This window comes from Mastigoproctus giganteus, chromosome 5 (assembly GCF_048544385.1).
Source record: "Mastigoproctus giganteus isolate SK-2022 chromosome 5, ASM4854438v1, whole genome shotgun sequence".
NCBI lineage: Eukaryota > Metazoa > Arthropoda > Arachnida > Uropygi > Thelyphonidae > Mastigoproctus > Mastigoproctus giganteus.
In genome coordinates this window covers 193,937,114-193,963,941 of record NC_143579.1, presented here as the reverse complement: position 1 = coordinate 193,963,941, position 26,828 = coordinate 193,937,114, and the positions used below count along the sequence as shown (strand labels likewise).

Here is a 26,828-nt window from a genome sequence, read left to right as displayed (position 1 = left end):
GCCTCTTTTTGCAGACAGAACAACTGAACAGATCGTAGCCCCCAGCCGTGATGTTCAACCCTTTGGGTACTCATTCCCCTCATACCGCTCTCCATCAGCTCGATCCGACCTTCGAGGCTGACAGCCCTTTTATCCAGGACAAGTGTATGATTCCTGGTGAATCTAATCTGCACCAACCTTGAAAAGACGTCAGGAGAAGCCTGGTGGCCAGGTTCTGAGCCAGGCTCATCACTGTTACAAGAGGATGGAGATGAGAGGAAACCCCATGCCAAAACATGGAGGAGCAGATCTATGCTCAAGCGGATGCCTTCTGTCTCTCTGATCAGTTTAACTATCTTGCGCAATTTCCCAGGCATAACCCACAAATGGCTTGCGCTCAAAGTGTTTTGACTGTGAAAACACAAGGTAACAGAATTCCATGCGAGGAGCCTTCCCACTGAACCTGCCTCAGTCCCTCTGTCGCAGAGACTTGAGGAGATATATAATATTTCAGTTCCCCAGACCCGAGGGAGAATTTTTGTTTCCAGACTGGGACCAGCAACAAAAGCAGAAAGTATCAGGGCACTCTTTGCACAAGAACATGGGATCAACTTAGACGCAAAAGCTATCAAAACTAGATACCCGACCTATTCTTCTTTATCATCTCCTGCCCTGTGAACGCAAAGCATATAGTCTTCGATTCTAGCTGCTGGCCGGTAGGCACCCTTATAAAGCCGTTCCAAGAGAGGAGTAGATCAATCGCTTACAGCGGATCCAGGTGAGATAAACAGCCATAGCTACAAAAGGATGACTTGCTACCAGGTTCCCATGAAGGAGAGATACTTTGGTTTATGCAGAATGTACACAGCCAAAAAAAACAAGCTTCACTGTCTCCAGATTCTCCTATTGCTTAATGAGTTTGATATCATCTGCCTTACAGAAACATGGTTAGCAGCGGATAGACAGCTTGATCTTACCCATTTTAACACCTTTTATACACCCTTCTGGCACAAAGCCGTCCCGGGGTGACCCAAGGTTTCTTGGGAAATAAACTGATTTTAATAATAATAATAATAATAATAATAATAATAATAATAATAATCAAAGGCAGATATTGTTGGGATATCAGAGACGTGGTGTCACACAGATATAAGGGATGCAGAACTGGAATTTGGGGAGTACAATGTCTACAGAAAGGATAGACAGGATAGGAAGGGGGGAGGGGTTATGCTATTAGTTAAGAAACACATAAAATCCAAGGAAGTGAAGTCAGTCGACATCGCTGGACAGTGCAGTGTTGAGTCAGTTTGGTGTGACATAATCATTGGGAGATCAAAATTGAGAGTAGGAGTGTGCTATAGGCCTAATGACTCTGATGAGTATAATAAGAAACTGTACAAGGAAATAGAGTGGGCCAGTAAATCAGAGGGTCTTATAATGGGTGATTTTAATTTCCCAGATATTGACTGGAATTTGGGGGCTGGTCACACACACACTAGCAAGGCTTTTGTGGATTTAATCAATGATTGTTTTCTACATCAGCATGTTTGGGAGGCAACTAGAGGGAGTAATACTATTGATTTGATTATCAGTAGTGATTCTTCATGCATTAAGAATCTGCAGATAAATGAACCACTAGGTGGCAGTGATTACAGTGTGCTGAAGTGGGATTTACTCAAAGAGGTAACTACCATTAGGGGTAAAGGAAAGGGTTATTGCTTTCGTAAAGGCGACTACAATGGACTGAGACAGTATTTAAATTCTATACAGTGGGACCAACTGATGATGTTACCAACAGCAGATTCAAAATGGGAAGCGATCAAAGAACTTATCTTGGAAGCTACGTACCAACTAAGAAATATTGTTCAAGGTTTAGGCCTAAATGGATGTCAGATGAACTAATGAGACATATGGCAGAGAAGAAAAATGCATGGGATACATACAAATTAACACTTGACACAGAAGCCAAAGATAGATACAAGTTGATCTGTAACCAAGTTACAAAGGAGGTTAGGCAGGCAAAGGCAGATTACGAGAAATCTTTGGCAAGGGATGCAAAGGAAAACAGCAAAGAGTTCTTTACTTATGTAAATTCTAGAAGGAAGGGGATGAATCAGATTGGTCCACTTGATATCGATGGGTCAACTGTTGATGATCCTGATCAAGTAGCTAACAAACTAAATGAATATTTTGCATTGACATTCACACATGAGGAGTTATTCAGCAAGGGGAATGCTAGAGGTGTATTCAACTGTGGCAGTAAGCTATAGAATCTTGTAATAACTGAGAGTAAAGTGGAGGAGAAATTGTTGAAGATAAACACAAGATAGGCACCTGGGGTGGAGGAGATCTATCCAGTTATATTATAGGAGGCAGCAAAGGAAGTAAGCAAACCCTTAGCCATAATTATGAGAGCTTCCTTTGACTCAGGGGAGATACTCACAGACTGGAGATGTGCAAATGTGACCCCAATTCACAAAGGAGGATCAAAGGCTGACACAAGTAATCATAGACCTGTGAGTTTAACTTCTGTTCTGGGAAAATTAATGGAGGCACTGGTTAAAGAAGCACTGCAGGATCATCTAGACAAGACTTCAGTTATAGCTCAGACACAGCATGGTTTTGTTAAGGAGAAGTCTTGCCTGACCAATTTGATTGGATACTATGATGCAGTAACAAAAGAACTGGATGCAAGGAATAACATTGATATTATATACTTGTTAGGGTAGCTAAGAATAGAAACAGGTGCATGTATACTTGCGTGTACACTAATGCTAGGAGTTTAGTAAATAAATTTGATGAATTTGAGGTATTACTCAAAACATCAAAGGCAGATATTGTTGGGATATCAGAGACGTGGTGTCACACAGATATAAGGAATGCAGAACTGGAATTTGGGGAGTACAACGTCTACAGAAAGGATAGACAGGATAGGAAGGGAGGAGGGGTTATGCTATTAGTTAAAAAACACATAAAATCCAAGGAAGTGAAGCCAGTTGACATCGCTGGACAGTGCAGTGTTGAGTCAGTTTGGTGTGACATAAGCATAGGTAAATCAAAATTGAGAGTAGGAGTGTGCTATAGGCCTAATGACTCTGATGAGTATAATAAGATACTGTACAGGGAAATAGAATGGGCCAATAAATCAGAGAGTCTTATAATGGGGGATTTTAATTTCCCAGATATTGACTGGAATTTGTAGGTTGGTCACTCACACACTAGCAAGGCTTTTGTGGATTTATTGGATGATTGTTTTCTACACCAGCATGTTCGGGAGGCAACTAGAGGGAGTAATACTCATGATCTGATTATCAGTAGTGATTCTTCATGCATTAGGAATCTGCAGATAAATGAACCACTGGGTGGCAGTGATCACAGTGTGCTGAAGTGGGATTTACTCAAGGAGGTAACTACCATCAGAGGTAAAGGGAAGGGTTTTTGCTTTCGCAAAGGCGACTATGATGGTCTGAGACAGTATTTAAATTCTATACAGTGGGACCAACTGATGATATTACCAACAGCAAATTCAAAATGGGAAGCATTCAAGGAACTAATCTTGGAAGCTACCAGGCTTTACATACCAACCAAGAAATATTGTTCAAGGTTCAGGCCTAAATGGTTGTCAGATGAACTAATGAGACATATGGCAGAGAAGAAAAATGCATGGGATACATACAAATTAATGGGTGACGTGGAAGCCTATGATAGATATAAGTTGGTCTGTAACCAAGTCACAAAGGAGATTAGGCAGGCAAAGGCAGATCATGAGAAATCCTTGGCAAAGGATGCAAAGAAAAACAGAAAAGAGTTCTTTACCTATTTAAACACAAGAAGGAAAGGGATGAATCAGATTGGTCCACTGGATGTTGATGGTTCAACAGTTGAGGATCCAGCTCAGGTGGCTAACAATCTGAACGAGTATTTTGCATCTACATTCACACATGAGGAGTTATTCAGGAAGGGGAATGTCGTAGGTGAAGTAAACATTGGCAGTGAGCTAGATGATTTTCTAATAACTGAGAGGAAAGTGGAGGAGAAATTGTTGAGGATAAACATAAAAAAGGCACCCGGGGTGGATGGGATCTATCCAGTTATATTAAAGGAGGCAGCAAAGGAAGTAAGCAAACCCCTAGCCATAATTATGAGAGCTTCTTTGGACTCAGGGGAGGTACCCATGGACTGGAGATGTGCAAATGTAACCCCAATTCACAAAGGAGGATGAAAGGCTGACACAAGTAATTATAGACCTGTTAGTTTAACTTCGGTTCCAGGAAAATTAATGGAGGCACTGGTTAAAGAAGCACTGCAGGATCATCTGGACAAGAATTCAGTTATAGCTCAGACACAGCATGGGTTTGTTAAGGGCAGGTCTTGTCTGACCAATTTGATTGGATACTATGATGTAGTCACAAAAGAACTGGATGCAGGGAATAACTTTGATATTATATATTTGGATCTTAGAAAGGCTTTTGATACTGTTGCACATGGAAGACTGCTGCACAAATTGGAGAAGTGTGGCATTCGAGGCAAATTGCTGCTATGGATAAAGGGATGGTTGAGTGGCAGAAGACAGAGAGTGGTAATCAATGGACACTGCTCAATGTGGACTAATGTTATTAGTGGAGTTCCTCAGGGTTCAGTGTTGGGTCCATTGTTGTTTTCTGTATTTATAAATGATATTGATGATGGTGTATCAGGCTTAATGTCCAAGTTTGCAGATGATACAAAGGTTGGCAGGGTTGTTAAGGACACTACTGATACTATGCTGCTGCAACAGGATCTGGAAAGGTTGAGCAGATGGGCTGAGAGGTGGCAAATGAAGTTTAACATTGACAAATGTAAAGTACTACATATGGGAAACAGTAACCCCAGATCAACGTATCAACTCTGTGGTACTACGCTACAGTGGTAGAGAATGAAAAGGACCTGGGGGTAATTGTGCAGGCAGAAATGAAGTTCTCTGAGCAGTGCAGACGAGCTGCAAGAGTAGCTCATGGTGTCTTGTCAATGATATACAGGAATTTTTCTAGCAGGGACAGAGATGTGATTATTCCCTTGTATAAGGCATTGGTCAGGCCACACCTTGAGTACTGTATACAGGTCTGGAGGCCTCATTTCAAGAAGGATGTAGAGCTGCTGGAACGAGTACAGAGAAGGGCAACAAGATTAGTGAATGGAACAAAGGGTTGCTCTTAGGAAGAAAGGCTTAAGTTTTGCAAATTACAGAGCCTGGAGACTAGGCATCGCCGAGGTGATCTGATAGAGGTGTACAAGGCTTTGAATGGCTTGAGCATGCTCAATGCCGATGGGATTCTTCCTCTTGCTCAGAATAATCACCTGAGAGGGCATAAATTCAAATTGAGGAAGGACGGATGTCGGATAGATGTGCGGAAATTCGCCTTTAGCCAGCGGGCAGTTGGTTTGTGGAATAGACTTCCATCGCTTGTTGTTGAAGTTGATAGCCTAAACAAATTTAAGGCTCAGCTGGACAGGTATTTCGAACGAATTGAGGGGTGAAATGGGAGTAGTGGTTGTTTTTTTTTTTTTTTTTTTTTTTTTTTTTGGCTGATGCTGAATAAGCTTGCTTTCTTGCATCATATGCCTCTGCTAATGCTAATGCTAATACTTGGATCTTAGAAAGGCTTTTGATACTGTTGCACATGGAAGATTAGCCGACCAGGCTAGCCGGTTGGGTAAAGTGCCTGTCTGGCAACCCAAAAGTTGCTGGTTCGATTCCCGCCTGGTACTTGGATCAAAGTACTGCAAAAACCTTGGGAGGTGCATTATGGCCACAGAAGCTTATGCGCCAACAACTACGAAAAAAAAAAAAAAAAAAACCCCTTTGAAGACTGCTGCACAAATTGGAGGAGTGTGGCATTGGAGGCAAATTGCTACTATGGATAAAGGGATGGTTGAGGGGGAAGACAGAGTGGTAATCAATGGACAGTGCTCATTGTGGATTAATGTTATTAGTGGAGGCCCTCAGGGTTCAGTGTTGGGTCCATTATTGTTTTCTGTATTTATAAATGATATTGATGATGGTATATGAAACTTAATGACCAAGTTTGCAGACGATACGAAGGTTGGAGGGTAGTCAAGGACAATACTGACACTATGCTGCTGCAACAGGATCTGAAAAGGTTGAGCAGATGGGCTGAGAGGTGGCAAATGAAGTTTAACATTGATGTAAAGTACTATATATGGGAAACAGCAACCCCAGGGCAACGTATCAACTCTGTGGTACTACACTGACAGTGGTAGAGAATGAAAGGGACCTGGGGGTGATTGTGCAGGCAGATATGAAGTTCTCGGAGCAGTGCAGATGGGCTGCAAGAGTAGCTCATGGTGTATTGTCAATGATATATAGGAATTTTTCTAGAAGGGATAAGGAGGTGATTATTCCCTTGTATAGAGCAATAGTCAGGCCATACCTAGAGTACTGTATACAGGTCTGGAGGCCTCATTTCAAGAAGGATGTAGAGCTTCTGGAACAAGTACAGAGAAGGGCAACAAGATCAGTGAATTGAACAAAGGGGTGCTCTTACGAAGAAAGGCTTAAATTTTGCAAATTACAGTGTCTGGAGACTAGGCACCAGCGAGGTTATTGTTATTTGGTTTTTAGGAGCATTAGCAACTAAGGCCATATTGCTCCGTGATATGCGGTGGTCATTCCCTGACCCTTCCTCATCCTCCATATTTGGTGGTGACGGGCTCGAACCCCAGTCTAATCAAGAAGCGTGTGCCCGCGAGGTGATCTGATAGAGGTGTATAAAGCCTTTAATGGTTTGAGCATGCTCAATGCTGATGGGATTCTTCCTCTTGCTCAGAATAATCACCCGAGAGGGCATAAATTCAAATTGAGGAAAGACAGATGTAGGAAAGATGTGCAGAAATTTGCCTTTAGCCAGCGGGTGGTTGGTTGTTGGAACAGACTTCCATCCCTTGTCATGGAAGTTGATAGCCTAAATAAGTTTAAGGCTCAGCTGGACAGGTATTTCGAGCAAACAGAGGGGTGAAGTGGAAGTGGTTTTTTTTTTTTGGCTGATGCTGAATAAGCTTGCTTTCTTGCATCAAATGCCTCTACTAATGCTAATGCTAATATGGGATACATTTTGATGGAGAATCCCTATCTCTGCCTTGTGGACTACTCCTAGACTGGCCGCCTGGAATTCAAGACTTTTCCTGACATCGATTCCTCACTTTTCAGATGCTCTCCCATGTCTACAAACTTGATGCTGATCTTAACAAATTTGCATGTGATAAAAGATATAGAAAGAAGATGCTTTCCATGTAATGACATCGGTTTGACTGAGTTTTTTTTTTTTTTAGTTTATTTCACTTTGTATCCCTTGGCATTTATAATACCTGGCCTGCGTACTGTGACAGATTGGTTTCAACACTATGTTCTCTGTAATCATCTTTTTCTTCTCTTAGGTTGCAATAAAGAATTTCTTCTCTCCACTCAAGGTATGCCTGACCATTGCCTTTATCTTTGTAACTAACTTAATAATCTTTTTTGTATTCAGATGAGAGGAGTAATTATCAAAAAATATCAAGTGTTTCTATTCTACTACAAGTCAGGCTAAACTAATTTTTCTCCAAGTATCAAGTTTTTCTTTTTTATTTCATATTTTTTTATTACAGGTAGTTCTCGACTTTACGAATTAATTCATTCCTAGCACACGCTCCTAAATCGGGAATTTATTTCCCATTGACATAATGTTAAAAATAGGGGTTGCGTTATCAACAATGATATTAGTTAGCTAATTAGTTTATGTTTAAACAATGATTGATTTATCCAAAGAAATGAAAACGTAGCCTGTAAAATCAAGCAAATTATAATAGAGAAATTATTTATGGCTTACAAATGTTAAAGAATGTTTATTCTTTATCATCATCATCGTAGACTAAATACACACTCGTTGATCACTCATTGGTTTGTTGCACACAAGGAGTCGTCTTCTTCAGAAATGCTTCAAGAGGTGTTTATTTCTAAGATAATCTTCTCTTTTCTTTATAAATTTCAATAGCATGCATAAGCATTTTTTAACGGAATGCAGAAATTGCAACAAACACGATTTGCATTGAGTAACAAGTTTACAAAGCAAAAAAAAAAAAAAGAGAAGAGAAGAGAAGATTCTGAAAATTTATTTATGTTTTTTATACAATTGAAGATTTCAGTAAAGGGCAAACACATTTCACCATAACAATGTAAAAACCCACACAATTCCAGCTATTGGTATTTTCACAAATGCAATAACATAGAGTTTATTAACCATTTAGAATTGCTTGCAGTAAGAGAAAAGCCCAATAAACCGGAAAGTGCAAATTGTTTTTATTGTTTTATGGCTGTGACTTCCAGAAATGTGATTTAGAAAAATATCACAAAGCTGTTCAAAATTGGGTCTTATAACATCTGATAACGATGAAAGTGTAATGAGTTTAATGATTTTAATTGGTAACTAATACAATTTACACTATAAAAACAACCTTTTAGGGAGTTATATAGCGAAAATTTGAACTTTCGAGGTTGCGGATTGAATTATCAAAAAACAGTGTGTTATTGGGTTCACATTACGATATTTTCGCAATACGATGGTAACGGGTTAATATCATAAAGCGCAGTACACTGTATTGTGTAACTATGCGAGTGGTTTGAAATGCGGTATTTATGAATGTTTAACATTCATTTTTTGCAATTAATGTTCATATTTTCGATTTTGTTGATACTTGATACTTTGAAAAAAAAAAAAAAAACTTGTAAACCCGGGAACTCATAAAGCGAAAATTCGTAAAGTGAGAACTGCCTGTATTTGTCAGTATTGGCATACTACAGCAAACAAGTCTATTATGCAATCTTGGCAGGAAGTTTCATTTTTAAATAGTAGATTTATCAAAGATAAAGAAAACAGGTTAAATTTTAAACAATAAATTTATTAAAGATAAAGAAAAAACAATTTGTTCCTTACATTTTTTTCAAATAAAATTACACGTCCTAATAATTGATCTTCCAAGCCTTTCATGGTTACAGTGAAATCAATTATAGCGGACCTTGCACTAATCTACAAAAAAATTAACTTCTCATGAAAATCAGGGTAATTAAATTAGTCTGAATAACCATTATAAATGAGAAACACAAGATTCAAAGATTTTTTATAAATATAAAAATTGGCGTAACTGATCTTAAAAGTGTCATTCCTATAACCTTTGAAACAGCGGTTTGTGAAATTTTTAGTTTCTTTTAACAGCGTTTGGAATTTTAGAAAATGATCAACCTATTATCTGTATCAAAAGCTCTGCAACCCAAAGTTGCATTTTGTATTTAGATTAATTATAAATACATAAGAAAGTTATGATTACATAATAGCAACAACATATGATGAAAGTATTCCCCACCCTCTTATTTCTTCTACTAATAAAAGTTATGTGAAAAGCAGTGTTACTGATTTTTCAATTACCATTACAATTGTGCATTTCAATTGATTTAACTTTTGTGGATTTTCTTGTTGAACTGTCCTTTTAGGTGACCACAGAGAAAATAACATAGAGGTGTTAAATTTGGGGAGATTGGGCAAAAATATCTTGAAATAAGATATATTCTTTGAACATTTCTGCATTTCAAGTGGTTTCAAGATGCTCCATCCTTCTATACTCAGCAATCATATTCATCAAATTCAAGAAGTGATATCAAATGAATTATTCGTTCTGGCAAATATTTTAAGTTGCTGTTGTCTCAAGAAATAAAGGTTCAACAACGTTATAACATGAAAATGTAACTTCATGCAAATATACAAGGCATGGTCAAAAAAGTTCTGAGAATGGAGTATAAAAGACAAATACAAAATTCTGTTTTTTTTTTAAATTTTTAAATTAATTCACCCTAAAGTTCAATACACTTATTATATTTAATCTGTTAGAGTATAATTCTTCAAAAAAAAAAAAAAAAAGCTTCAAACCAGGATACCACAGCTGCTTTTGGCTCTTCACCTTTAAAATGAGTTCCACTAAGATGAGACTTGAGGTTTCTCTGTAAATACACACTTCTTCTTCAAGTCACATAGTTCCCTGAGGAGCTGTTGTGGTGACCAGCAAATTCCTTCAACTACATCAATCATGTGCTATATCAGCAGCATCACAAATTGTCACTCCCAAAGGTTCACTGATCCCATCCTTATACCTAGTTGCAGGTCTTCCTTTAACAGCAGTTTTTGGAATTGGTTTTGTTATGGTCTCTGTGGCATCAGATAATGTGGTGGTATGCCATTGCCTACCACATAAATACACACACACACACACACACACACACACACACACACACACACACACACACACACACACACACACACACACACTGGACGAAAAAAAACGAACCTTTATATTATGACAGTCACAGAATAAATGCAAAGAAAACTGTGACGTGGGGTGGTGATGTGTTGCTTCGCTGAGCATAAAGACTGCATAGGCTGTCCGACTGCAGTAATCTGAAGCCAGAATAGGGAAAATGTGTCACATATCAGACTTTGAAAAAAGTCTTATTATGGGTGTGCATTTAGCAGGAGCCACAATTCCAGGAATGAAGGGTATAACTGGTTTCTCAAAAGCATCCATCTCAAAGGGTTTGATGAATGGAAAGTAAGCACTTCTTCCACATCTCAAAGCATAAATGTGACAATAAAAACAATACTTCAAGAGCGAAGCTGTTGTACTCTAGGGAGACTGTATGGAAAAGTAGGATACATCCAGCATGCAGCAAATAGCATCTGAATTCAACCAAGCCCAGAACTGTCCTATTTAAACCCGTACCATGTGCAGGGAATTGAAGAAATTGAGGCAGTTGCCTGCTTATTCAGAAGCCACTTGAAAAGAAAAAAACAGAAAAATCTACTTGCAGTGGAGTTGAGAACGTTGTGATTTAAAAGTGGAATAACGAAAGAAAGTTATGCAGTAAGATGAATCAAGATATACTTTGTTTTGCACTGGCAGGAAGAGAGTGTCACGAGAACCCAATGAAGTGATGGACCTTCCTTGGCTTGTTAAGACAATGCAAGCTGTTATCATGGTATGGGGAATGTTTTACCTGAACAGATACTGGTGGAAGGTTGAATGTCAGGGTGTACCTGAATTTTGTCTCAGATCTACTGCACCCTGCAATGTTATACTTTTATCCCAAAAGTGATGGCCACTTTATGGCTGACAATGCAACAGTGCATAATGAAAAATAGCACATAGAACATGACACTGATTTCAACCTTCTGTTCCAAGTAAAATAACAGTCACTGGTTAATGAAGTAATGCAGAACAATCTAGAGAGGTGTGCAGTTATACTCAAGATATGGTCAGTGGCGTAACTAGGATGAGGCCGGTGGGGCGCATGCCCTGGGCACCAACTTTTGCGGGTGCCATTTTTAAGGTTAAAAAAATGCAATTTTAAAGAACAGTTTTCAAGGGGTGCCATTTTTTTGCCCTGGGTGCCATCAATACTAGTTATGCCTCTAGTCACAGCATGGGTTTGTTTAAGGGGAGGTCTTGTCTGACCAATCTGACTGTATACTATGATGTAGAGACAGAGGAACTGGACACAATTATTTTGATATTGTATACTTGGATTTCAAGAAAACTTTTGATACTGTTGTACATAAAAGAATGCTGTACAAATTGAAGCAGTGTAGCATTAAAGCAAAGTTATTGCTATGGATGGTTGAGTGGGAAAAGGCAGAGAGCAGTAATCAATGGACACTGCTCGCTCTTTGTGGATTAATGTTATTAGTGAAGTCCCACAGTGTTCGGTGCTGGGCCCATTGTTGTTTTCTGTATTTATGAGGGCTGTTTGCAGATGATACAAATGTTGGCAGGGTGGTTAATGAAGGCATGCTGCAACAAAATCTAGAAAAATTAGGCAGATGGGCTGAGAAACTGAAGTTTAATATTGACAAATTCACAGTATTGCATATGGGTAGCAATAACTCCAGAATAGCATTAGCATTAGTAGAGGCATTTGATGCAAGAAAGCAAGCTTATGCAGCATAAGCCAAAAAAAATAAATAAACAAATAAATAAAAATAAATAAAAAATAACCACTTCCACTTCACCCCTCTGTTCATTCGAAATACCTGTCCAGCTGAGCCTTAAACTTATTTAGGCTATCAACTTAGCATTAGCATTAGCATTAGTAGAGGCATTTGATGCAAGAAAGCAAGCTTATGCAGCATCAGCCAAAAAAAAAAAAAAAAAAAAAACCCACTTCCACTTCACCCCTCTGTTCGTTCAAAATACCTGTCCAGCTGAGCCTTAAACTTATTTAGGCTATCAACCTCGACCACAAGGGATGGAAGTCTGTTCCACCAACCAACCACCCGCTGGCTAAAGGCAAATTTCCACACGTCTATCCTACATCTGTCTTTCCTCAATTTGAATTTATGCCCTCTCAGGTGATTTTTCTGAGCTAGAGGAAGAATCCCATCAGCATTGAGCATGCTTAAACCATTCAAGGCTTTATACACCTCTATCAGATCACCTCGCTGGTGCCTAGTCTCCAGACACTGTAATTTACAAAACTTAAGCCTTTCTTCATAAGAGCACCCCTTTGTTCCATTCACTAATCTTGTTGCCCTTCTCTGTACTCGTTCCAGCAGCTCTACATCCTTCTTGAAATGAGGCCTCCAGACCTGTATACAGTACTCTAGGTGTGGCCTGACCATCGCCTTATACAATGGAATAATCACCTCCTTATCCCTGCTGGAAAAATTCCTGTATATCATTGACAATACTCCATGAGCTACTCTTGCAGCCCTTCTGCACTGCTCAGAGAACTTCATATCTGCCTGCACAACCACCCCCAAGTCCCTTTCATTCTCTACCACTGTCAGTGTAGTACCACAGAGTTGATACGTTGCTCTGGGGTTGCTGTTTCCCATGTGTAGTACTTTACATTTATCAATGTTAAACTTCATTTGCCACCTCTCAGCCCATCTGCTCAACCTTTCCAGATCCTGTTGCAGCAGCATAGTGTCAGTAGTGTCCTTGACAACCCTGCCAACCTTTGTATCGTCTGCAAACTTGGACATTAAGCCCGATATACCATCATCAATATCATTTATAAATACAGAAAACAATAATGGACCCAACACTGAGCCCTGAGGGACTCCACTAATAACATCAGTCCACGATGAGCAGTGTCCATTGATTACCACTCTCTGTCTTCTCCCCCTCAACCACCCCTTTATCCATAGCAGCAATTTGCCTCCAATGTCACACTGCTCCAATTTGTGTAGCAGTCTGCCATGTGCAACAGTATCAAAAGCCTTTCTAAGATCCAAGTATATAATATCAAAGTTATTCCCTGCATCCAGTTCTTTTGTGACTGCATCACAGTATCCAATCAAGTTGGTCAGGCAAGACTTCCCCTTAACAAAACCATGCTGTGTCTGAGCTATAACTGAAGTCTTGACTAAATGATCCTGCAGTGCTTCTTTAACCAGTGCCTCCATTAATTTTCCTGGAACAGAAGTTAAGCTCACAGGTCTATAATTACTTGTGTCAGCCTTTGATCCTCCTTTGTGAATTGGGGTCACATTTGCACATTTCCAGTCTATGGGTACCTCCCCTGAGTCCAAGGAAGCTCTCATAATTATGGCTAAGGGTTTGCTTACTTCCTTTGCTGCTTCCTTTAATATAACTGGATAGATCCCATCCACCCCGGGTGCCTTTCTTGTGTTTATCTTCAACAGTTTCTCCTCCACTTTACTCCCAGTTATTTCAAGATTCTGTAGCTTACTGCTAGAGTTGAATACACCTCTGGCATTCCCCTCGCTGAATAACTCCTCATGTGTGAATGTCGATGCAAAATATTCATTTAGTTTGTTAGCTGCCTGAGCAGGATCATCAACACTTGACCCATCAATATCAAATGGACCAATCTGATTCACCCCCTTCCTTCTAGAGTTTACATAAGTAAAGAACTCTTTGCTGTTTTTCTTTGCATCCCTTGCCAAGGATTTCTCGTAATCTGCCTTTGCCTGCCTAACCTCCTTTGTAACTTGGTTGCATATCAACTTGTATCTATCATAGGCTTCTGTGTCATGTGTTAATTTGTATGTATCCCATGCATTTTTCTTCTCTGCCATATGCCTCATTAGTTCATCCGACATCCATTTTGGCCTAAACCTTGAACAATATTTCTTAGTTGGTATGTAAAGCCTAGTAGCTTCCAAGATAAGTTCTTTGAATGCTTCCCATTTTGAATTTGCTGTTGGTAACATCATCAGTTGGTCCCACTGTATAGAATTTAAATACTGTCTCAGTCCATCGTAGTCGCCTTTACGGAAGCAATAACCCTTCCCTTTACCCCTAATGGTAGTTACCTCTTTGAGTAAATCCCACTTCAGCACACTGTGATCACTGCCACCTAGTGGTTCATTTATCTGCAGATTCTTAATGCATGAAGAATCACTGCTGATAATCAAATAAAGAGTATTACTCCCTCTAGTTGCCTCCCGAACATGCTGATGTAGAAAACAATCATCCAATAAATCCACAAAAGTCCTGCTAGTGTGTGAGTAACCAGCCCCCAAATTCCAGTCAATATCTGGGAAATTAAAATCTCCCATTATAAGACACTCTGATTTACTGGCCCACTCTATTTCCCTGTACAGTTCCTTATTATACTCATCAGAGTCATTAGGCCTATAGCACACTCCTACTCTCAATTTTGATCTCCCAATGTTTATGTCACACCAAACTGACTCCACACTGCACTGTCCAGCGATGTCGACTGGCTTCACTTCAAACTTCCATGACAAGGGATGGAAGTCTGTTCCACAACCAACCACCCACTGGCTAAAGGCAAATTTCCGCATGTCTATCCTACATCTGTCTTTCCTCAATTTGAATTTATGCCCTCTCAGGTGATTATTCTGAGCAAGAGGAAGAATCCCATCAGCATTGAGCATTATCAAACCATTCAAGGCTTTATACACCTCTTTCAGATCACCTCGCTGGTGCCTAGTCTCCGGACACTGTAATTTGCAAAACTTAACTTTCTTCACTTAACTTTAATTTGCAAAACTTTACTTTCTTCGTAAGAGCACCCCTTTGTTCCATTCACTAATCTTGTTGCCCTTCTCTCTACTCATTCCAGCAGCTCTACATCCTTCTTGAAATGAGGCCCCCAGGCCTGTATACAGTACTCTAGGTGTGGCCTGACCATTGCCTTATACAAGGGAATAATCACCTCCTTATCCCTGCTAGAAAAATTCCTATATATCATTGACAATACACCATGAGCTACTCTTGCAGCCTGTCTGCACTGTCAGAGAACTTCATATCTGCCTGCACAACCACCCCCAGGTCCCTTTCATTCTCTACCACTGTCAGTGTAGTACCACAGAGTTGATATGTTGCTCTGGGGTTGCTGTTTCCCATATGTAGTACTTTACATTTGTCAATGTTAAACTTCATTTGCCACCTCTCAGCCCATCTGCTCAACCTTTCCAGATCCTGTTGCAGCAGCATAGTGTCAGTTGTGTCCTTGACAACCCTGCCAACCTTTGTATCATCTGCAAACTTGGACATTAAGCCTGATATACCATCATCAATATCATTTATAAATACAGAAAACAATAATGGACCCAATACTGAACCCTGAGGGACTCCACTGTAACATTAGTCCACGATGAGCAGTGTCCATTGATTACCACTCTCTGTCTTCTCCCCCTCAACCACCCCTTTATCCATAGCAGCAATTTGCCTCCAATGCCACACTGCTCCAATTTGTGCAGCAGTCTTCCATGTGCAACAGTATCAAAAGCCTTTCTAAGATCCAAGTATATAATATCAAAGTTATTCCCTGCATCCAGTTCTTTTGTGACTGCATCACAGTATCCAATCAAATTGGTCAGGCAAGACTTCCCCTTAACAAAACCATGCTGTGTCTGAGCTATAACTGAAGTCTAGATGATCCTGCAGTGCTTCTTTAACCAGTGCCTCCACTAATTTTCAGGGAACAGAAGTTAAACTCATAGGTCTATAATTACTTGTGTCAGCCTTCGATCCTACTTTGTGAATTGGGGTCACATTTGCACATCTCCAGTCCATGGGTACCTCCCCTGAGTCCAAGGAAGCTCTCATAATTATGGCTAAGGGTTTGCTTACTTTCTTTGCTGCCTCCTTTAATATAACTGGATAGAACCCATCCACCCCAGGTGCCTTTCTTGTGTTTATCTTCAACAATTTCTCTTCCACTTTACTCTCAGTTATTACAAGATTCTCTAGCTTACTGCCAGAGTTGAATACACCTCTGGCATTCCCCTTGCTGAATAACTCCTTATGTGTGAATGTTGATGCAAAATATTCATTTAGTTTGTTAGCTACCTGAGCAGGATCATCAACAGTTGACCCATCGATATCAAGTCGACCAATCTGATTCATCCCCTTCCTTCTAGAGTTCCCTGGGGTGGTTCAGGGTGACAGTCTGGATAAGTTTAAGGGTCAACACAATAAATGTTTAGGCAGTCAGAGGAGTATGATAAAAGGAATACAATTGTATAGATAAAGGATTTGTTTTTTTTTGCCATGGCCAATACTTAATACTAATAACCTAAGAAATATAATTTTTGTAATCGATTTTGTGGGCCTTTGGATGGCTGGCTTTCTAATTATCGTGGTCTCTTATTTGGAATTGTAATTCTAACACTCTTCTACCCCTTATCTTAGAGATAAATTCAAATATTATTGTCTGACCAATATTCCAATTGTCTTCAAAAATATTCCAACTTTGAATAGAAATATGAAACCAATCTTGCAACTTCCTTAGTCTTACACAGTGACAACTCAAAGGGTAATGGCATGCTGAGCCAAACTTGTTTTGGTGCTCACACCCCATCCCATTCACATTATATTTTAATTTTTGATATAATTTCATTGTATATTTTAACATTACAAGCATTCTCAGTGTCAGGAAAAGCCAACGATACCATAAAATTGTTTGATCACACGAACTGCAAGATCTGCTATAAGGTTGGTTTCATATTTAATAAATAAATAATAAATAAATTTTCAGTTTATACTCTGGGACGACCAAACGGTCAGAGGATTTCTCTTCAAGATTGGAATATTTTTGAAGACAATTGGAATATTGGTCAGGAAATAATGTTTCCATTTATCTCTAAGATAAGAGGGGTGGAAGAGTGCCTTTGAAATGGTTTCACAAATATTTTAATCATACAAACTGATGCTAGAGATGACTTATTGATCACCATTTGTAAGCATTTCTGAATCCATACAAGTGTCACTCATTTCTTTAGTAAATTGTATTAAATTGTACAGAAACTGAAATTAATTGTTCTACTTTATGATCAACTCAAACCTGTCTTTCAATGACTGGATTGCATTGCCTAAAACTGAAAAAGTGAATCCTAAAATATTGTTTTCTGTTGTTCAAATACTGTTTTAGTGCTCACTATTAATTTCTTTTTTTGCAAGTAATTCTTGTCTGCTGAAATTCAGGTTCCATTTCAGCAGTTTTTTTAAGGTATTTAAGTGATTTTGAAAGCAGGTAAATAGCAAGTAACATATTTAAAATTGCCCTCTTAGAGGCTTTGCTTGTGATGCTAATTTGGTTCAGAATGTTGTATAACATGGTCACGCAGCAGATACATTTACTTTAATATTTTTTTTATTTTATTATTTTCCAAAACAATATTAAAGTAAATATTGTTTTGAAAAAATATTTGAAACCCTAAAAAAAATTCATACCTTAATTTTATACAGTCGAACTTGGTTATAAAGAGCACCGAAATAATGAGATCATGGCTGTAATGAGTAAAAAGCCATAATGATTTTAATTTACGGTTATTCCCATACAATCAGTCACTGTTACAACCAGCGTACTACATGGATATTAAACGAACATATTTTGGTAACTATGCAAACTTTCTTAATTGTTCGGGTGGTTGAAAGAACCAGAACCCAATTCTTGGAATAGACAAAAATGAAAAACGCGATGTAGCTTTTATGACCACCTGTATTGGATAAGTGGTCAGTTTATGACCTTGTTTTTTCGGGGATGGGAGCTATACAATAGTGTATTGGCGTTCCACTTGTTGCATTACCCTATTTTCAGATTGTCTTGTATTCACTGAACCATAAATTTATTTTGGAATTCTAAGAATTCTGGAAACAGGACTTCTAAGGAATTTGGAAACGAGACTTCTAAGAACTTTGTATGCAGATCCCTTTACTGTCATTTTAAAGTAAAAAGTTAGAAATGAACCCTTCCTTCGGAAACATGGCTACTGACAAAAGAAAGTGTCTCTCAATTGGCGAAAAAGTTGAAATTATTTGTGAGTTTGAACATGGTGCAAAAATTGTTGAAGTGTGTAAAAAGTTTTCTTTGTCCTCTTCAACAGTATCAAAGTTGTGAAGAATAAACATGTTTACATATTGGCACTGAAATAGAACATAACAAAAAAAAAAAAAATAGATAGTGCGAGGTTACAAACGTAGTGTAGCATTGCTTCAATGGTTTACTACACAAAGAAGTGCTAGATTTTCAATAGATGTCCCAATCTTGAAGGCTCAAGCGGAAAAATCTGCTAAACACTTTGGACACAATGATTTTGTATGTAACAATGGTTGGCTGGATTGATTTAATAACCGAATACAAGCATATTAATACAAATAATATGCAGGTATATACTAATATTATTTTTTTATCAAGTTATTGAGAATTAAATATCTTTTTATCAAGTTATTGAGAATTTAAAAAAATAGGAGGTAGATTTAACTCATCACTGATATAGTGAGTAATGGTTATAATGAGGAAATTTTGTCAGTCCTTTGATTCTCATTATAACCAAGTTCAAGTGTACATCGAATTCCTTTTTTAAACAATTCTTGTTTCTTGTTGATTGAAAGTGATAATTTGATTATTTTTCCTGTTGCTCTTTTTATTTTTAGTGTTACCCCAAACTTTCCTGCCTTGAGCCAATGACACATTGGCTTACCCTTAAGCCAGCCCCATTCTTAGGCCATTTCAATGATTTACCTTTTATTCCTTCTATTGTTTACCAACATAAATCTATTAATTTTACATGTTAACCAGTTGTAAGGGAAAAATTAATTCTATAACTTATTACTTACAAACAACATCTCTCAATATATGAATATTACAATAATTTTTTTACAATTCCTGCACTTTCACAGTTATTATTTTCAGCTGGAATCTGTAAGACCTCTTGAATATATAATAACATCAAAGAATAACATTGCTGATTATTATATAATTTTTATTCGCTTTTATTATGTAATTTATTTTCTGTTAGAAAATGAATTATGTAATAAAAGTTAAGACAACACAGAAATATTATACAATTATTTTAAGCATGTAGAGTAACAACCAACATTGAAAAATAGTATTGTTCATAAGAACTTTTAAACAGTACAATCTAATAAAATACATTTTGAAAATCACTGTACTTCTCTTTAGTCAATATGCATGGGTCACATTTTAAGAGAAGGATAACAAAATATATGTATATATGTATGTATTATCACATTATCTCCATCCCCTTTGCAATCTCCTTTGAACTTCTATTATTCTGCTGCACATTTGTTTTTAACTCTGCTGCTTGGAGATAGTTGGCTTCAGGTCATTTGTTGTGCCATATTCCCAGCTCACAGCAGTTCAGGTCAGAGAGTATTGGTGGTAGTTGGTTTTCAGATTTTTGTTGTTATTTTTGTGTTTATAGTAGTTTTTCATTTTTCCATGAAACCTGTACTTTTCCATGGAACCAGTATCCAGATGGATTATGTGACAACAGTTTCCATTCCTGCAACTATGGATTTGAGTCTTCTGTTAATACTAGGCCAAATTGTAGTATCAAAAGAGCAACAACTCTACACTGATGATAAGTTAGTGTAGAATTTGGCTGATTCTGAATGCATTTGCTTTATACCTGCTGGATATAAGAGTATACGAACAATGGAATTCAGAAGCTACTCTGATTTTCATTCACTCTCTTTCTCTCTGCTGTAATAAAACTCTCTTTCTCTCTGCTGTAATAGATATTGTTATATAGCTGATGCTTCACTTAGATGGGTAGAGACTTCATTTTTTCTTGAAGTCAGTCTCTCTCTCTCTCTCCACACTTTAGATATCACAGATCAGCAAGTGTTGCTATCGTGTCTCAAAGTGTTGTATGTAAATGTGTAAGTTTCAGTATGTCTGATCTGAAAGGGTCAGTTATTATGATTATTGCATTTTGCTGTATTTTTGGGGGGGGGGGTTCCCACCTCCCCTGTGACTGACCATTTATATGTGAACTGTGTACTCTGCAACGGTTTATAATGAATAATTTTCTTTTTTGCAAATCATAGACATTGCACTATCTTGTCAGACCAAAATTCACTAATATCCTGGAATATAGTATAAATTTTTGCTGTTATAATGGCATATGGCTTTAAGATCATATCTTTACTGAAAAATTGCCAATTTACTATAAGCTGTATATATTTGTCAGCTCTTGTCAAAAATTCACAATTTTCCTAAAATATTAAGGTATCCTACTTTATAACATTTTATACTTTACTAGGTTATAACACATGCAAGTTAACAGTAGTCTATAACATTGCATTTGTGCTTATGCCATATTGTTGAATATGTCTGGTTAAATTTGCATGATTTGATTTGCATGATTTGCATGATTAAATTTGCATGATTAAATTTGCTTGTATGAGTTATTGTATCATTTGTGTTCAGCTGATGTTTGCATTTCATATTTCAAGTCAATTTATTCATAAACTGTAGTATTTATATTTTATGTTATTATTATAATTTTGGATCTTGTCTCTGACTCACCTAAAATCATAATTTTGTATTTAATCTGCTTGTCATATATATGTATACTCAGATATGTTGTTTTGTTAAAAACAAATGTATTCACATTCATCATGGGTTTTCTTATGGGTAGATCAACAGTGGCTAATTTACTTTCCTTAGAGCATGATATTAAATATGCTCTTGACAATAACAACCAGATAGATATCATCTATCTGGACTTGAAAAAAGCATTTGATTCAGTGCCACACAATTTAATCTGTCTTAAATTGAGTGATATTGGGATAATAAGTAATGCTTTTTAACTGATGGTAGACTTTTTTTAATAAGAGAAAAAGCAGAGTTCTATATGAAGGAACCTATTCCGCCAATTTTTCTATCAAAAGAGGGGTTCCTTTAGGGATCTCCTCTTGGTCCAATATTCTTTATAATCTACAGTGGCAGACAAAAAAACGGCATCACCTTAAAAAAAGAAACATTTGTAGTGAAACGTATAAGATATTGTGATTACAGTCATTTTGTTTGTCGCAAAGTAAAGGTATTGCATCAGACAGTAATTTCAAAGTATTGCAACAGCCGTTGCTATAAATACACCATTGAAAGGGTATAAACTCTCATTAGTATCCTGTTTTGTGCAGGTGTAAGCATGGCTCCATATGTTCAGTTGACACCAAGAAAAAAAAGTGCAGCTGTTGCTCTGTTCCGGGATGGGCTTTCTACGCATGCTAAAATAGGCTTCCACCAGTCAACAGCATCCCGGGTTCTGAAATTAAAGTGTGAAACCGGTGATGTAAAGAGAAGACCTGGATCAGTCTGTAAGAGAATGATTACACCTTCCCAAGGTCGATATTTGAAATGGCTATGTGTTCATAATCACCATGCTAGTGCTCCTGATCTAAAACTGGACTTGGAGATGGCATCTCGAGTTGAAACAAGTGCACGAACTATCCAAAGACTGCTTTCGGAATGTGGTCTGCATGCCTATCAGCCCAAGAAGAAGCCTTTGTTGACCCAACAAATGAGGAAGAAGAAACTTCCTTGGGCTAAAACACATGTTTCGTGGACAAAAGAGTAATAGGACGCAGTGCCAGAAGACGAAAATTGGAGGCATACCATCCTGACTCCATAACACCGAATGTAAAGTTCCCCGCCAGTTAGATGGTCTGGAGATGCATAACAAGTAAAGGGGTGGAGAAAATTAAGTTTATTAACGGAACGGTGAATGCAGAAACCTACACTGCTATCTTGGTGGAGTGCCTGAAACCAATTATTAGGGATCACCACACAGATGGTCCAAAACTGGATTTTTCAATGGGATTCAGCACCTTGTTGCACAGCAAAATTGGCAAGTTTTATGCTATTTAGGTTTAATGACGAGTTTGTCTATTTGTCTCACAAGGCTTAAAACATACACCAAAGTTTACCCTCGTTTTTCTCCCTAGGGATAATAGTAATAGAGGCATGTGATACAAGAAACCAAGCGTATGAGCTTATATAGCATCAGTCAAAAAAAAAAAAAAAAAAAAAAATCACACAACCATTCTCTCTAAACGTTTATCCAGTTCCTCCTTGAATTTATTTAAGCTATCAACTTCCACAACGACAGATGGAAGTTTGTTCCAGCAATTAACCACCCACTCGCTAAAGGCAAATTTCAGCACATCTATTCTACAACTGTCTTTCCTCAATTTGAATTTATGTCCCTTAGGTTCGTAATCTGAGCAAGTGGAAGCATCCTATCAGAAATCAGCGTGCCCAACCCATTCAATGCCTTATACACCTCAATCAGATCATCTTGCAAGTGCCTACTCTCCAGCTGCTGCAATTTGCAGAACTTAAAGCCTTTCTAGGTAAGAGGACCCCTTCGTTCCCCTCACCAATCTTGTTGCCCTTCTGTGTACACGTGCAAACAAAACTACACCCTTCCTAGAATGAGGCCTCCAGAACTGTACACAGTACTCAAGGCGTGGCCTGACTACTGCCTTATACAAAGGGATAATCACCTCCTTTTCCCTGCTAGAAAAATTTCTGTATGTCATTGACAAAACACCATTACCTGCCCTGCCAGCCTGTCTGCATTGCTCAGAAAAGTTCATATCCAACTGCACGATTACTCCCAGGTCTTTTTAATTTTCTATCACACAGTTGGTACATTCCTCTGGGGTTACTTCTACTCATATGCAGTACTTTTCATTTGTCAATGTTAAACTTAAGTTGCCACTTCTCAGCCCATTTGCCCAAATTTTCAAGATCCTGTTCAGTAGCACACTGCCACTACTGTCATTAACAACCCTGCCAACCTTTGTATGATTGGCAAACTTCGACACTAAGCCTGATATACCTTCATCAATATCACTGATAAATATATAAAATAACAATGGGCCCAACACAGAACCCTGAGGGACTCCACTAATAACATTAGCAAGAAGAACAGCATGCATTGATTACCACTCTCTGTTTTCTTCAACTCAACCACCCTTTTATCCATTATAGCAAATTTAATATCACTCTGCTCCAATTTCTACAGTAGTCTTTCAGGCATCAAAAGCTTTCCTGAAATCCAAGTATATGATATCAAAATTATTTTTTGCATCCAGTTCCTTTGTAACCAACATCATAGTATCCAATCAAATTTGTCAGACAAAACTTTTGCTTAACAAATGTATACTGGGTCCATATTGTTGCAGTCGTGTCTAGATGATCCTGTAATGCATCATTAACCATTTCTCCATTATTTTACCCAGAACAGAAGTTAAATTAACTCATCTGTAATTACTTGTGCCACCCTTCGATCCTTGTTTGTGAATTGGGATTGGGGATACATTTGCACATCTCCAGTCTGTGGAACCTCCCCTGAGTCTCAGGATGCTCTCATAATTACAGCTAAGGGTTTGCTTAGTTCTGTTGCTGCCTCTGCCAATATAACTGGATAGATCCCATCCACATCTGGTGCCTTTCTTATGTTTAACTTCAAAAATTTCTCCTCCACTTTGCTCTCAGTTATTACAAAATCATTAAGCACCCTGTTACAGTTCGATAAACTTCTGGAATTTTCCTCCATTAATAAGTCCTCATATGTGAATGTAGATACAAAATACTCATTCAGTTTGTTAGCTATCTGAGCAGGAACATCAACAGTTGAACCATCGGTATCAAGTGGACCAATCTGATTCATCCCCTTCCTTTTAGAGTTTGTATAAGTGAAAAAGTCTTTGCTGTTTTCTTAGCATTCTTTGTCAAAGATTTCTCGTAATCTGCCTTCACTTGCTTAATCTCCTTTGTGACTTAATTACAGATTAGTTTATATCTGCCATAGGCTTCTATGTCACCTGCTAGTTTATATGTATCTCATGCATTTTGCTTCTCTGAACTAATGAGTCTCAGTAGTTCATTTGACAACCATTTAGGCCTAAATCTTGAACAATATTTCTTAATCGGTATGAAAAGCCTAGTAGCTTCCACGATTCCTTTGTTGCTAATGCGCCAATAAAATCCAAGTCAATCAATCAATAAAGCTTCTACGATTAATTCCTTGAATGCTTCCCACTTAGAATTTGCTGTTGGTAGCATCATCAGTTGGGCCCACTACAAAATTCAAACACTGTCTGAGACCAGTGAAGTCACATTTACAGAAGAAAAAACCCTGATGGTAATTAAAACTTTAAGTAAATCCCACATCAGTACACTGCAGTCACTGACACCTACTGATTCCTTTATCTGCAAATTCTTAATACACAAATAATCACTGCTGATAACCAGCTCTGAACATGCCGCTGCAGAAAACAATCATCCAATAAATCCACAAAGTCTTGCTAGTGTGTGAGTGACAAACCCACAAGTTTCAGTCAATATCTGGCAAGTTAAAATCCCCCATTATAAGACATTCTGATTTACCAGCCCACTCTATTTCTCTGTACAACTGTTCACTGTACTCATTAGAGTCATTAGGCCTATAACACACTCCTACTCTTATTTTTGCTTTCCCAGTGCTTATGTCACACCAACTGACTCAACATTGCACTGTCCATCTATGTCAAATGAATTGCATCCTTAGATTTTTTGTTTTTCTTAATTGACAGCACAACTCCTGCTCCCTTCCTACCGTCTATCCTTTCTGTACACATTGTACTCTCCAAATTCCAATTCTGCATTCCTAATATCTGTGTGACACCACATCTCTGATATCCCAACAATATCCGCCTTTGATGTCCTGAACAGCTTTTCTTAAAGAAAACAGCACTTCAAATTCATCAAATTTATTTATTATACTTCTAGCATTGGTGTACATGCACCTATTCTTATTCTTAGTTACCCTAACACAACCCATGTATTTATTTGTTTCATGATGACTGCCATCAGTCCCTGAAATCCCCAGCACTCCTCGCTCCAGGCCGCTGCTAATGAGCAGCGGCCTGGTAATTAGTGGTGCAAGAATCACCTTCACCTCTGCCTGCGGTAACTTTTAACATTTTAGTCTGTGAATCCCCCCCCCAAGCTAATGGTTTTCCAAACCAACTAATGCTGCCTTAATAGCATCAGCAAGCACTCTTACACTCTTTCTATTTAAGTGTATCCCATCCCTGTAGAAGCAGTCTCTCCTGTTAACAAGGACAGGCCATTCTGAAAAAATTCTACCCATTAGCTTTGCACAATCCCTCTAGGACCAAATTGTGACAAGGCTCTCATCATATACTCCCTCCTATCGGGTCTGGGCAGAATTGCAGAACACTTTCAAATTTAATCCTAATTCATGAAAAGTCAATGCTGAAAATTTTTTTCAGTATTGACCTATACTTGTTAAGTAAATCTGCATATTTCCTACTCTTAATGTTAGTGGTGCCAATGTGCACAACAATATCACTCTTTGTGCTTTTTTAAGATGATATCTGCTCTACAACATCATAAAATAGGACCAGGGTATGTCTGCCCCTTGCAGACATACCCTGGTCCTATTCCATCTATCCTTTTTATACAATATATTACCCATCTCCATGACAATAGAGTCACCAACAATAACTAACTCTTGTGGGACCAGCGCATTCTTTTTGGAGAATGCTGCTGTTTTGACTGATGCACAAGAGTGAACTCTGTCATTGAGTTGGGCAGCTGAGGGCTTGACGGGCCCCTCATATTAATTTCATCGAGGGCATCTACCCTACATCTCAAGCTCTCATAGATGACCATCAGAACGCTGAGTTGACACCTAATTTCTAGACACTCTCTGCACCTAGCACACACAAAGACATCCTCCCTGGCTAGATCATGTTCTGTTCAAGAGTTTGGCAAATATGTCACAAGTTGCACATTTTTTAGGCTGTGATACGTTGTAGAATCACCCCCCCTCAGTCACAGCACTCCTGCCATTTTTTGCCCATTGCTTTGCTGCTCTAGTCTGGGGCATGATATTTAAAATTAATAAGATCAATAAATTTAATTAACTAATTATCAATACTACACTATCTATTAATAGAATTCTAAATGCAGTGATGCGCATTACCACTGGGGCATTATACCTTCATGGGGCCCAAGGCAAAATGGAATTTGCTGGCCCCATTAACATTAAATATTGAGTGACAGGAGAGCATGGAGGGCTAAACTTAGTTCAGCTCTCCATGTTCTTCTCACTCAATATTTAATCTTCCTAAATATTTAATTTTTAATATCACTCAATATTTAATGTTCTTAAAATAATGGGACTTATTTTGGAAATAAGTCCCATTATTTTGGATTACTGGAAAAGCTCCCAAATCTCTTGGATTGTTAAAACAGAGTATTTTTCGATTTTTCCAACATACAACTAATAAAAACTGCATGTATTATGATTATTAAGCCTATTCTTGAATATGCCTCACAGATTTGGAATCGCCATACCAATGCAATGGTGGTGTGGTATGGTAGGCATCTAGGCCTAGGAAGAATTTTGGTAGGGGGCACTTTGCTGTTGTGTAGATTATTTAATTTTATGGGTAATCCATATGTTCTAGGCAAATCAAGCATTTGCCTAGGGTGCAAACAT

The 26,828-nt window shown here is 38.1% G+C and overlaps 1 protein-coding gene across 1 annotated transcript in view; it reads right to left on the bottom strand.

Moving 5' to 3' along the window:
* Window positions 1-26,828, bottom strand: part of LOC150085960 (dynein axonemal heavy chain 8-like) — a 1,559,705-nt gene that overhangs the window by 331,255 nt on the left and 1,201,622 nt on the right. Inside the window, exon 72 of the mRNA XM_090374756.1 lies at window positions 8,949-9,041. Coding sequence (XP_090230882.1) covers window positions 8,949-9,041 — 93 coding nt within the window. The remainder of the gene's footprint in view (window positions 1-8,948; window positions 9,042-26,828) is intronic.